The sequence below is a fragment of the Schistocerca americana genome, chromosome 7 (assembly GCF_021461395.2).
Source record: "Schistocerca americana isolate TAMUIC-IGC-003095 chromosome 7, iqSchAmer2.1, whole genome shotgun sequence".
Lineage (NCBI taxonomy): Eukaryota > Metazoa > Arthropoda > Insecta > Orthoptera > Acrididae > Schistocerca > Schistocerca americana.
Window position 1 is genome coordinate 49,255,188 of NC_060125.1, and position 14,183 is coordinate 49,269,370.

Below are 14,183 nucleotides of genomic sequence, written 5' to 3' on the forward strand. Positions count from 1 at the left end.
TGGTGATTACTTCTGCATGCAGTGGTTGTGCAGTCATCAGTATGACTATTGCTGTGTGTTGAATAAATAGTCCAATCCCAGATAACTAACACTATGTATGTTCTGGGATCTCAAACATATTCAAAGAAAAAGTGCTTTATAGATAAAGCCAACCAGTTCATAACTTTTACTTGAAAGTTTTGTACTTTAGCTCTTCTCAGAGCCAGGATATTATGAATTATGATTGCAGCAGATAGAAATTAAAATTTATTGACATAAAATTCTTTGCTCCTCCGTGTGCCAACCTACTCAGATTCTGAACACAATGGTTGTGCAAAACTCAATTTGTGCTTTTCTTGCATTACATGCTGAAAACAATGTATCAAGACAGTCGTGTAGTGGATGCAGAATTTCTTGATTTCCAAAAACTATTTGACTCTGTACTCCTCAAACTCTTATTATCAAAAGTACAATTGTATGGATGTCAAATGAAATTTGTGACTGTATTTTAGTATCTACACCTACATCTACACTGATACTCTGCAAGCCACTACTAGTCATTTTCTTTCCTGTTCCACTCGCAGGTAGAGCGAGGGGAAAAAAGACTGTCTATATGCCTCCGTATGAGCCTTAATTTCTCATATCTTATTTTCATGGCCCTTACATGAAATACATATTGGCAGCAGTAGAATCATTCAGCAGTCAGCTTCAGATGCCGGTTCTCAAAATTTTCTCAATGGTGTTCCTTGAAAAGAATGTCACCTTCCCTCCAGGGATTCCCATTTGAGTTCCCAAAGTGACTCTAACACTTATGTGCTGTTCGAACCCACTGGTAACAAATATAGCGGCACACCATATAGGGGGGAAGTGACCCATCCTAGAATAGTATGAAAGTGTTTTGGGTCCATACCAGAGACTCCTATAGTCCTAGTGGAATATTGAAGCTGAACAGAGAAGGCAGCACAAATGGTAAAAGGTTTGTTTGACAGATGGGCATGTCATAAAAATAGAGAAAACTGCAAACTTGTGTATTATGCTTTTTCCAGCACACCATACACAATTTCACTGGGAAGAAGCACTAATAACAGAGTGGTTTGCAGAGTATGAATGTAGATGTAGAGGGAGCATTTTGCTTTATTTCAGTAATTAACCTTACCACTTGTTACTTTATGTATGAGCCAAGCAAAACAGGGAGGAGAGCAGATTGTATTCCCACTGTTATGGGGGACTTTTCAGTAATGCAAGGTTTCCATTTAGTTGGGGGGGGGGGGGGGGTTAAGAAACTCCCAAAGGTACTACACATATCTGCATGGTGCTATCAGTGTTTCTCTTTTTGACTTCTCATTATTTAACCATGATGTGAAACAAGTTGTAGTGTTATCTTGTGTTGTTAGCATGTTTAGTTACTAACAAACAGGAATGTTGAAACATAGATTGGGTTTGTAAATTTATTTGAGAAGCGTGCACACTAGCAAATATGTGCACCAACATTGCTTACGAATTTTGACTTTTTTTTAGAGTGATTAAAAGATCTGCAGCATTACACTTGATTCTATATTTCTTGTAGTTTTAAAATATTCATAATTATTTCCTAATCAAATAATCAAGGACTTAGTTCTTTTAGTATCATTGCATTTAACACTAGGACTAGCGCATGTTTCAACATAGATACAGATGGTAACCAAGCCTTCAGATTGTGCTGTTGTATGTGGCCATGAATGGCATCTGTGCAGTGTCTACAATGTATTACAGGTGTCAGTTGTGGTCAGAAGTGTGTTCTGTGTAGCAGCGAGTGCATTATATCAGAGACAATTGAATTTGAATGTGGGTGAATTGTGAGTGACCATATGGTCTGTGCCTCTGTAACAAAGAAAGTGGAAGTGTGTGGTGTTTCAAGAGGCATTATATTGAAGATTTATACTGCGTACGATGAAATCGGAAAAAATAGCAGTCCACAGTGTGGACGAAAGTGTGTGCAGAACAATTGTGACCGATGGTCATTGAAGAGGATAGAGAAGAAATATAAAGAAGATGACAGCTGCAAAAGTATCTCCAAAACTAAACTATCGCACTCACAAACCCTGTCAGCATGAAAAAAAACATGAAGGGAACTCCATAAAAAGGGAATTTGAGGATGAGCTGGAATTTCAAAACCACTCACCAATGATACAAATTGCCGTAACAACAAAAACAGGTGCCAAAGCCATAAAACCGTATTATGGTATTGTGGAAGAAAGTAATTTGGTGGGATGGGTCTTGTTCACATTGTTTCTACCTTCCTTCCCCAGGAGTGAAACATGTGGGTTTTGGCGATGATGTGGTCAGTCATATTGTGGTATTCCATGGGCCTCATGGTACTCTGCAAGGTCACATTACTGATAAGTATTATGTAACCATCTCATGGCATAATGTTTACTCCAATGTGTTCCAAGACGACAGGCCCCTGTTCACGCAGCTCACGTAGTCCAGGAATGGTTTTGCAAGCACGAAGATGAATTTTTGCATCTCCCCTGGTCCCTACAGTCACCAGATCTCAATATTATTTAACTTCTTTGTCTGCTTAGGAAAGAAGTGCATGGTCATTATCTGCCTTCATCATTACTTGGACTTGACAACATTTTTCAGGATGAAATCAAACAGGACCTGCATTTGTACATTCAGAGTCAACTGGAAGTTGCATTAAATGCCTACAGTTTTCCTGCATCGTATTAGGCAGGGTAATGTGTTGTGTTTTTAGTGTTTCCATATTTTTGTCCACCCCCTTGTAAGTGTAACCCTGTAGTATACTGTGATATTTCATTTGTTCAACTATCTCCTCCCTCCCGCATGTCCCCCCCCCCCCCCTTGCTTCCCAAAATGTATTATTTTAAACAAAACTGATCTGATTAAATTCTTTCTTCTTGGTCATGTACCCACATGCCAGATTGTGTCGAAACCTGGAAACCAAACTTTTATGGAAATTCACTATCATTTGTACCATCTTATTGCACCTATCCATCCAGCAATTTGCCATAGCTCCCCCCCTCCCCCCATCCACAACTCCACAGAGGCTCTCTCACAGTGCTAGTATTTTCAAGGGAATTTACAGTTTCAGGCCTTTGGCATCTGTTTCGTATTTCCTTATCTCCCCCCCCCCCCCCCCCCCCCCCCAAGCAACAGTGGTAATCATGCCGCATTTAAGATATATTTAAGCATTGTACACCTAGTCATAGATACCTTTTAGAATGAATCTAGTCCATTCCTTTATAAATTTTGACATCACTCGTCATTTTCTTTAACCAAAATTACCATTAATCACACTGTCATTTTACTTTCAGAGGAAATGGCGATGTATTTGCGCTATGTACGAAGGCTGGACTTCTTTGAAACTCCCGACTATGAGTACCTTAGAAAATTATTCCAGGATCTCTTTGAACGGAAAGGCTATGTGGATGATGGAGAATTTGACTGGACGGGAAGAACAATGGTGAGTTCCACTAACACCAAGCAGCAAGATCAAGAGCGATGAATGTGAAGAAACTTGAAAATAATGAGAGAAAGTTTTAATCCCCATTTTCTGCGACGTAATGTATTTTATAATACGTAAATTTTTCAGACCCAGTAAATTTGTGTTTGAACAAGACTTACAATTTTTTTCTTTGATTTAGTTTCGTTTAATTTATTCTATATATGTAAAAATGTTTATTCATTTCCATGAATTACATATCTTTCTAACAAATGTATGTCTGTTTGTTTGTTTTATATAAGGAATAGTTGTACTGAGAAAAGCGTTCAGTGCATGAATGTTCTGTTATGCAAGTTCTCTCTTCAGTTAATGTTTGTGCATGGTTTTCTTGTGCATGCTGCTTTTCTTAAAACAGCCTCCTAACTTTCAAGCATTGCGACAAATCAGGAATGCTCCGCCTTCTCACATTGGGAAAACTAAATCTGATAAGGTCTGTATGCTTTGTGGTGTTTTGGCTTTTAGTGCTTCTCTTATAAATTATAAGGTGGAAAGATTGTTTTGCCAGTCCTCCTTTCTTTCTTCTTTCTTTTGTAGTCTGCATAGGAATTCTTAGTTTTGAGAACAAGTGGTTGTTAGTAACATACATTAGTAGGAGATACTGATAAATTAGTTCTTCACTATTCCATTATGTTGTTGCATTTGCAAGCCACTACATCTTCTGTATTAAATTTCAATATACAGTAAATAGAACAGATTACCACTGTGTGTGTGTGTGTGTGTGTGTGTGTGTGTGTGTGTGTGTGTGAGAGAGAGAGAGAGAGAGAGAGAGAGAGAGAGAGAGAGAGAGAGATGAGCTTAGCTCATGGTAATTTGACTAATTTCATAATTATGCGTTATATGTACATATACATGTTCCTAGAATGCTAGAGCAACAAAGTATTTGTGTGGGACAAAGTGAATCATCTGTATTGGAATAGTGTAAAGATTCTATCAAGTTTTTGGGCCTCGTATTTGTTTGAACCATTATGTTCATGCTTGTGTCAGCCATAGCAAAGACAGAAAAAAATATTTTTGTTTTATGACCAACCTTGATGTCATTTTTACCAGTCAGTTCCGGTGACTTCCCTCCTAGTTAGTCTCGGTCATACATTGTTATTAGCTATGGTATTAGTGTGGGACAGCCTACTTCCGAAGTGCTGCATTTTCTTCAGTTTATCCATATTTCATATTTTTACAAATTATGCTGAAAATATGTGCATTAATTACATAATTTTATTGACATCACGTTTATTTACAGTATTAAAAAAAACATTTTTTGGTCCTGTAAAATCTAATCAGTTTGAGAAGAAATAATTTGCAACCACATATTGCACTTCCCTATAGTGTGAAAACGGGCACCTCGAGTATATATGTGAAAATGGAAGCTCAGTTTTATGTACAACAGCCATAAAGCCTCTAGTTCTGTCAGCATGTCATCTCTGGTGGACTAGAACCTTAAAATAACATATCAAAACTAATTGCAGCACAGCAAACATTTTCCCAGTTTTTGTGGTGGTTGCACATAAAATTGCCTCCTAAAATGCTGTGTGACACAAGGAGGGAGGGGGGGGGGGGGGGGGGGGAGGTAGGGGGAGACTAGAATATCTACACTAACGCGACCTGCAGTTCGAAGTGTATATAATGCTCCGCTTCAATAGTGTGTCAACATCGTAGTATTAAAATAGGAATCTCGGGCTATGAATTCAGACGTGCATGTCTCCCCTCATGAACCATGGACCCTGCCATTGGTGGGGAGGCATGCATGCCTCAGTGATACAGATAGCCGTACCGTAGGTGCAACCACAACGGAGGGGTATCTGTTGAGATGCCAGACAAACATGAGGTTCCGACAAACATTTGGTTCCTGTAGAGGGGCAGCAGCCTTTCCGGTAGTTGTAGGGCCAGCAGTCTGTATGATTGGCTGATCTGGCCTTGTAACATTAACCAAACTGGTCTTTGTGTGCTGGTACTGTGAGCAGGTGAATGCAAGGGGAAACTGCAGCTGTAATTTTTCCTGAGGGCATGCAGCTTTACTCTACGCATAAAAAGTTCTCGGTTTACTTGCCGCGTCAAATTTGGATAAAATCCCGAGCTTTCGATGACTACCTCCATCTTCTTCGTCAGGGGTGAAACTGACTGTAGTGGACAGGTGAGGCTTCCGCTTTTATAAGCAATGGGCGGCTTCTCATTGGCTGGATGACATCACAGTGAAAACGGCGCATACGGAGATGGCGGCCTCTATGTCCATAGATTTTGTTTGCATGCTTTACCCAGCGTTGCTTGCAACGCCATCCATTGCAACAGGCAGAGAATTGCAAGGAATGTATGAAGTCGCCCTCTGTGCTCTTGCTTTATCAACTGCGTGCTTCCATGCATTGCTGAGTGCATATCGGGAGTTTCTGTTGAAATTATTTTCGCAAAGTGTAATTTCAACTGCTTCCCTGATGACAGAGTCCCAATACTTTGAAGCGTGAGCCGGTATTCTTGTTTCATTGAATAAAATTTTATGTTTATTTAACAAACTGTGCTCAGCCACCGCTGATTTTTCAAGATACCTGTATTTCCGGTGACGCTGATGTTCCACACAGCGATCGGCAACGGTTCTTATAGACTGGCCCACGTAATTTTTGCCACAGGCACAAGGAATGCTGTAAATTTCCGGTACTCTCAGGCCGAGATTATCTTTCACAGGTCGCAACGTTTCCTTAATCTTCGTGGGTGGCCGGAACACTGGTATGATTCCCTGCCGGCTCAGGACTCTGCCGATCTTGCTGGTCGTTGCACCACAGAATGGTAGCCGCGTGATGTGTTGGTCCTCTTGATCTGTTCTGTTTTCACTGTGACGTCATCCAGCCAATGAGAAGCCGTCCATTACTTATAAAAGCGGAAGCCTCACCGGTCTACAACAGTCAGTTTTACCCCTGATGAAGGTGATGGAGGTAGTCATTGAAAGCTTGGGATTTTATCCAAATTTGACGTGGGAAGTAAACCGAGAACTTTTTATGCAAGGACTCCATCGCGAAAGACTTCGTAGTCAGCTTTACTCTATGGTTAAATGATGATTGCATCCTCTTGGGTAAAATATTCCGGAGGTAAAGTAGTCCCCCATTCAGATCTCAAGGGGGACTACTCGGGAGGAAGTTGTTATCAGGAGAAAGAAAACCTGTATTCTACAGATCGGAGTGTGGAATGTCAGATCTCTTAATCGTGCAGGTAGGTTAGAAAATTTGAAAAGGGAAATGGATAGGTTAAAGCTAGATATAGTGGGGAATAGTGAAGTTCAGTGGCAGGAGGAACAAGACTTCTGGCCAGGAGAATACAGGGTGGTTTAATAATGAATAAAAAAATAGGAGCATGGATCAGCTACTACAAGCAGCATATTGGACACATTATTGTAGCCAAGATAGACACAAAGCCCACATGTACCACAGTAGTACAGGTTTATATGCCAACTACCTCTGCAGATGATGAAAAGATTGAAGAAATTTATGATGCGATAAAAAAATTATTCAGATAGTGAAGGGGGATGAAAAATTAATAGTCATGAGAAACTGGAATTCAGTAGTAGGAAAAGGGAGAGGAGGAAAAGTACTAGGTGAATATGGATTGGGGATAAGGGATGAAAGAGGAAGCTGCCTGTTAGAATACTGCACAGAGCATAACTTAATCATAGCTAACACTTGGTTTAAGAATCATGAAAAAGGTTATATATGTGGAACAGGCCTGGAGACACTGTAAGGCTTCAGATAGATATATAATGGTTAAGACAGAGATTTTGAAACCAGATTTTAAATTGTTTGACATTTCCAGGGGCAGATGTGGACTCTGACCACAATTTATTGGTTATGAACTGTAGATTAAAACTGAAGAAACCGCAAAAAGGTGAATTTAAGGAGATGTGTCCTGGATGAACTGAAAAAATCAGATGTTGTAGAGAGTTTCAGGGAGAGCATTAGGGAACAATTGACAAGAATGGTGGAAAGAAAACGGTAGAAGAAGAATGGGTAGCTTTGAGAGATGAAATAGTTAAGGCAGCAGAGAATCAAGTAGATAAAATGACAAGGGCTAGTAGAAATCCTTGGGTAACAGAAGAGATACTGACTTTAATGGATGAAAGGAGAAAATATAAAAATGCAGTAAATGAAGCAGGTGAAAAGGTATACAATCATATCGAATATGAGATCGAGAGGAAGTGCAAAATGGCTAAGCAGGGATGGCTAGAGGACAAATGCAAGGATGTAGAGGCATATAGAACTAGGGGTAAGATAGATACTGCTTACAGAGAAATTAAAGAGACCTTTGGAGACGAGAACCACCTGTATGAATATCAAGAGCCCAGATGGAAAACCAGTTCTAAGCAAAGAAGGGAAAGCAGAAAGATGGAAGGAGTACGTAGAGGGTCTATGCAAGGGTGATGTACTTGAGATCAATACTATGCAAATGGAAGAGGATGTAGATGAAGAAATGGGGGAAATGATACTGCTTGAAGAGTTTAACAGAGCACTGAAAGACCTAAGTTGAAACAAGGCCCTGGGAGTAGACAACGTTCCAGTAGAACTACTGATAGCCTTGGGAGAGCCAGCCATGACAAAAATCTATCATCTGGTGAGCAAGATGTATGAGACAGGTGAAATACCCTCACACTTCAAGAAGAATATAATAATTCCAATCCCAAAGAAAGCAGGTGTTGACAGATGTGAAAATTACCGATCTATCAGTTTAATAAGTCACAGGTGCAACATACTAACACAAATTCCTTACAGATGAATGGAAAAACTGGTAGAAGCCGACCATGGGGAAGATCAGTTTGGATTCTGTAGAAATGTTGGAACATGCAAGGTAATACTGACACTATGACTTATCTTAGAAGATAAGTTAAGGAAAGGCAAACCTACGTTTGTAGACTTGGAGAAAGCTTTTGACAATGTTGACTGGAATATTCTGCAGTTCTGAAGGTGGCAGGGATCAAATACAGGGAGTGAATGGCTATTAACAATTTGTACAGATACTAGACGGCAGTTATAAGAGTCGAGGGACATGAAAGGGAAGCAGTGGTTGAGGAGGGAGTGAGACAAGTTGGTTGTGTATCCACAATGTTATTCAATCGGGATATTGAGCAAGCAGTGAAGGAAACAAAAGAAAAATTTGGAGTAGGAATTAAAATCCATGAGGAAGAAATAAAAACTTTGAGATTTGCTGATGACATTGTAATTCTGATAGAGACAGAAAAGGATCTGGAAGAACAATTGAATGGGATTGACAGTGTCTTGAAAGGAGGATATAAGAAGAACATCAACAAAAGTAAAGTGAGGATAATGGAATGTAGTCAGATTAAGTCAGATGATGCTGAGGGAATTAGATTAGGAAATGAGACACAAAGTAGTAAAGGAGTTTTGCTATTTGGGGAGCAAAATAACTGATGATGGTCGAAGTAGAGAAGATATAAAATGTAGACTGACAATGGCAAGAAAAGCGTTTCTGAAGAAGAGAAATTTGTTAACATCGAGTAAAGATTTAAGTGTCAGGAAGTCGTTTCTGAAAGTATTTGTATGGAGTGTAGCCATGTATGGAAGTGAAACATGGACGGTAAACAACTGAAACAAGAAGAGAATAGAAGCTTTCGAAATGTGGTGCTACAGAAGAATGCTGAAGATTAGATGGGTTGATCACGTAACTAATGAGGAGGTACTGAATAGAATTGGGGAGAAGAGGAATTTGTGGCACAACTTGGCTAGAAGAAGGGATCAGTTGATAGGACACGTTCTTAGGCATCAAGGGATAACCAATTTAGTACTGGAGGTCAGTGTGGAGGTAAAAATCATGGAGGGAGACCAAGGGATTCATAAACAAAGCAGATCCAGAAGGATGTAGGTTGCAGTAGTTACTCAGAGATGAAACAGCTTCCACAGAATAGAGTAGCATGGAGAGCTACACCAAGCCAGTCTCTGGACTGACAACGATGACGACAACAACAACAATGAGAGTTGGCCCATTCCGAAATTAAAGAATTTGTCTCCAGCTGTCCAGTATCCTGTTTCCTAATTTGATTGAAATGTGACGCTTGACATGGCAGGCTCCTTTTGATGTGGTCATAGCCTCTCTCTCTCTCTCTCTCTCTCTCTCTCTCTCTCTCTCTCTCTCTCTCTCTCTCTCTGTGTCTGTCTAATTTCTTCCATTAGTGTTGTTGTCTTACACATTTAATCCACATTCTGCCTCATAGCATTAGTGCCAGAAGTGACATTAGAGACCTTATGTCAGCTGCTTCTGTTCTTCATTCATCTCTCTTTTTTGGGGGGGGGGGGGGTTGTAATACAGTTTTCACCATCATATTTATGAGCAGGAAATATTTTTGGCACTAAAGTAAAATGTTTAATCATTATTGTCTGTCTAGTTTGAAGGTGCAACCCAGAGAATTTCAATGTTTACTTCAACTCTGTCTGATGTATTGGTCTTTCCCCTCTCCACCCTCCCCCCCCCCCCCCACCCACACCCCACCCCCACCCCAAAAAAGAAAAAAAAACCTCACTGTTTTCACCACAAAAAATTCCTGTTCATACAGTCATGAATCTATCTTCAAACACACACAACTTGTATTAGAGGTAACACCTTTATCCACTGACTTCACATGTACCATTTCTTTTGCACAACAGATAGAACCACAATGACGCATTTTGGAGATATCTTAAATGTGGTGCATCAGTTAAACTATATATTTTCATAGTGCTCAAGTGCAGATACGAAAACCACCAAATGAAGAACTTGTGTTTCGCAAACTCTTAAACCAACATAGTGCGTGCTCTGTTTTTATTTTGTCAGCCAGTCTATGCTCAGAACATGATATGTCGAGGTGCATTGACATGGGTCACACATTTTAGCAGTGTATGGCCACAATAGTGTTGATGTAAAATACCCAATAGGGCCCTAAAAGTGTGTGGACCATCTGCATGTGCCTGCAGTGTGTGAGAGTGAGCGCAAATACAGTTTCCAAACATCAGCAGACGAGTTGAGTGCTTGTCAATGACTACACACAGATATCGCACACTTCCACATAGGCTGCGAATTTGCAGTGTGTGTGTGTGTGTGTGTGTGTGTGTGTGTGTGTGTGCACAGTGTCCTTACCACTAGAATTAGGCAGAGTGTATTTGAAAGACAAATAATGCATAAAAATAAAATTTTGTACGTGGCTGGAGCAGCAACGTCAATATGAAATCATCTTGTAGTAACAGTAAACAGCCAGTTAGTTGCAAAATGGAAGGTTTATTAAAATCTCTCTGCCATGGTTTCAACATTTATAAATACGTTCTCTTCAGAAATATTGACAACTGGATTTCACTGTATGACAGAGGTATGTTGAAATGGAGAGGTATGTTATAATGTAGCCGAAAGGCTTCAGTCAGATGTAAAATTTCATCTCCAGTGCACTAGCTGTTCATTGGTGAGGAAATACCAAATGATAACCATCATGTTGTGCATGTTTTAATTATTATGGAGGCAAAATTTTATAACTGGCTACGCTCTACACCTATGTTTTAATGCACATGTACCATGGCGTGTAATTCAATTGTCACAATTTCTTTCTTAAGAAGTATTTTATATAAACATTGAAACCGTGATTAAGGGGTTTTAATAAATGCTGCATTTTGGAACAAATTGGCTGTTTATTAGTTGTGCAAGAAGATACAGATAAAAACTGTAATTCATTATTTGTGAATAACAAACAAAAATATTTATTGGAAACATTATTGATTTAGGCAAATAAAAATATTTGTCATTTGTGAATAAAAAGCATTAAGAAAAGTAGATAAATTTGAAATAGAATGTAATTTATTGCTCCAGTTCTTCCCCATATAATAAATAGATATACATTTTGTTGCTTTTACATTAGTTTTCACAACAACTCTTTCTTCAAATATCTAGTTAGAAATTTTATTTCACTTTCAAAGATTTGTCATCATGAGACATTAAGGAAAATACATTCTACACATTCAGATAAGATATTGGTGTGTTTTATACTTTTGAAATAGTTTTTGTTTCAGGATAATATTATAAGAATTTCAAATCACAAAATTTCTTTGGCAAAAATTGAGAAATTTTCAATTCTGCTGTAGTTTTGGTAGGTAAGTTCGTCATGGTTTCATGTTAGCTTCAACTGCCAGACCACATTAAAAATAAATTTTCTTCTTGCGTGTCTACTCTGTTGTTCATTGTCAGCAGCATAGATGTAGTATTTGTGTTTTAAATTGTGGCTAAGACAGTGCCACAGTAATTAATTGCAGTTGGTGTAGAAAGACGAATAAAGGTTTTCCAATTCCCTCTCAATGCTTCCTGAATTAAAAAACCAGTGTGCTGCAGTGCTGCTTTCCCCCTCCGCCTCCTCCGCAAAACCTTGTGTCTCCTGAAGCTATTCAATCTCGAAACTATATGTAGCTTCATTGACGTGCGTTTCAACTTCTAATGGAAATCTTACTCAGAGTTAACCCTAAACACTTATGGATGACGTTAGACATCCAGCAGCATTACACAAACATTTTAGAAGACTTCACATGTAAACTGTGTTGATGTTAATCTTTGGCAAATGCTGAGTTGTTATTTTTGTTCACTCATTTTTAACGCTACAAATACAAAGAATTGCATAGTTACAGTGAAACCCCTGTTTTATGTTTTCGTGCAGTCCCGACTTAAAAAACGCAAAACCAAGGAAAGTGCAGGATCGAGGAAAATGTTAAAAACCCAAAAATATGAGCAAAAACATATATAATTGCCATATATGATTAAAAATCGTAAGCCTCTCGAATACATTAAATTAAATCTGTATAAGTGAAGGAAATTAAATGTACTGTAGACTGTATATGCATGAATTTGTGGTAATGAATGTCGTCAGTTCTCAAAAAATCAGATATGTAACAGCAAGGAAAAACTCTTCAAAAAATTGAAATTGGTGTCAGGATACAAGGTAATCAAGCTGTTTTCCAATATGCTGTGACCACAAATTATATGACAAAACACATATTTTTGAGAGATCTTTCCTTTGCACTTAACCAGAAAAAAGGAAAAATTGATGAACATGGTGAATGAACCGAGAACTGTGAAGTACAGTGAAAGACGTCAGAGTCTAACATGTGGAGTTATTAATTTCTGTACACAGTGCAAAACGTGAATTTCAAAGGAAGCTCAGGCGCTACAGTTTTGCTTCATGCCTTGTATCACTGCTGCCGATCTTTACAATCTACAGTGTGTGGTCCAAAGTATATACATGACTAGTGATGTAGTTGTTGCAGCTGTATTGTGTCAGATTTGAATACAAAAGGCTTGTGCTTTTGCCAAACCCTTGTTCTATTTCTATGTGACATCTCTGCTGCAGCACATGATCTGTACAAAAAGTGTATTTTCAGCACTTCACAAAATGCCTTCACCCTTACTTGCACTCCTGTCATTGAAGGGCCACTACCTCTCTCCACACATCCCGCAGGCGAGCTCATTTTGTGTGTGTTAAGCCCCTTTTACACAACAGACTTTCTTTATTCAATTGGCTACTCGAGACAAGCACGTCTACTGCAGCACCCCTGGTATTTCATTCCTATACTGACTCTTGTCTGTTTCCAGTGGTCATTTTTGTTTAGATGTCGGCACTAAAATTGCCAGGGTTGTGATAGCTGTCTGCTGTGTAGTTTGGCATCTGAATGGTGAGAATGAGGTTAGTAGGGACTATTCTTTTTACGGAAAAATCAAAATATAGTAACAAAAAGTAGGAACAAACTATGACAGAGTTTATTAATGATCCAAGTAAAATACGTTGTCTAAGTTCTTGCCAGAAGTCATGTGGTAAATTCTCTAGGCTCTTAAGAACTGAAACAATAGGAAAAGTGTCATCCAAATGTTTCAGAACATATACAGGCATTTGCTCAGGAAAATATGTCCTTGCAAACACATCAGACAGTATGTAGAACACAGTAAATAGTGACCTTTTGCTTTATCCTATGTAACTTATTTTCTAGGTAAGTCCCAAATGACAACGAAAATTATTTTTCTTATCTGTTAATTCTGACTTTTTCACTGTTGAAATAATTTTCTTCAAAATACATTTATCTATTCACGTTTTTATTCTCTTTAAAATGTAAATGCTTTTTGTTTCCAGATATTTCATCTCTCGTGTAGGAGATCACTAGTAGGTAGGACAAAAATATCAGAAGCTTGTGTGACTTTTCATTGTGCCATGAAAACAAAGCAAACAACATAAAAAGATTGAGAAGACATGAAACAGGGTGTATTCGACCCGGGACAGCTGAAAGATCCTGTAAAAGCCCAGGAATTTTTTCATCCTGGTGAAAACAGGAAAAAACCCGGGAATTTTTTCATCTGGGAGAAAACAGGAAAAAACCTGGGAATTTTTAAGAATTCTGGGAATTTTTCATCGTTTTAGTTTTCAGTTACATTTTTGTAACTTTGACTGGTAAGAACCAATACTCTAACAAAGAATATTACGGTATCTCGCCACTGCAGAATAATACTGCAGCAACAAAACGTGAACGAGAGAAAGAGAACGAAAATAATACTTAAGTCGCAAAGGAAATGCGCCATATATAACAACAAAACACAGTGCTCATACAACAGCAAAATGTGTCAAAGGCTTTAGGAAGACCATAGCAATGCTTCATAACAACAACTTGCCTCTGATGAGCGTGATGTCACAACTGCTTACATTAGATTCGTTTGAGCAGTT

General features: G+C 38.7%; 1 protein-coding gene across 2 annotated transcripts in view; it reads left to right on the forward strand.

The window, feature by feature from the left end:
* Nucleotides 1-14,183, forward strand: part of LOC124621774 (casein kinase I) — a 306,630-nt gene that overhangs the window by 249,677 nt on the left and 42,770 nt on the right. Inside the window, exons 8-9 of one of the 2 annotated variants that reach the window (XM_047147207.1) lie at nucleotides 3,297-3,445; nucleotides 3,840-3,914. In XM_047147207.1, coding sequence (XP_047003163.1) covers nucleotides 3,297-3,445; nucleotides 3,840-3,914 — 224 coding nt within the window. The remainder of the gene's footprint in view (nucleotides 1-3,296; nucleotides 3,446-3,839; nucleotides 3,915-14,183) is intronic. The other variant, XM_047147208.1, reaches the window with a different exon arrangement.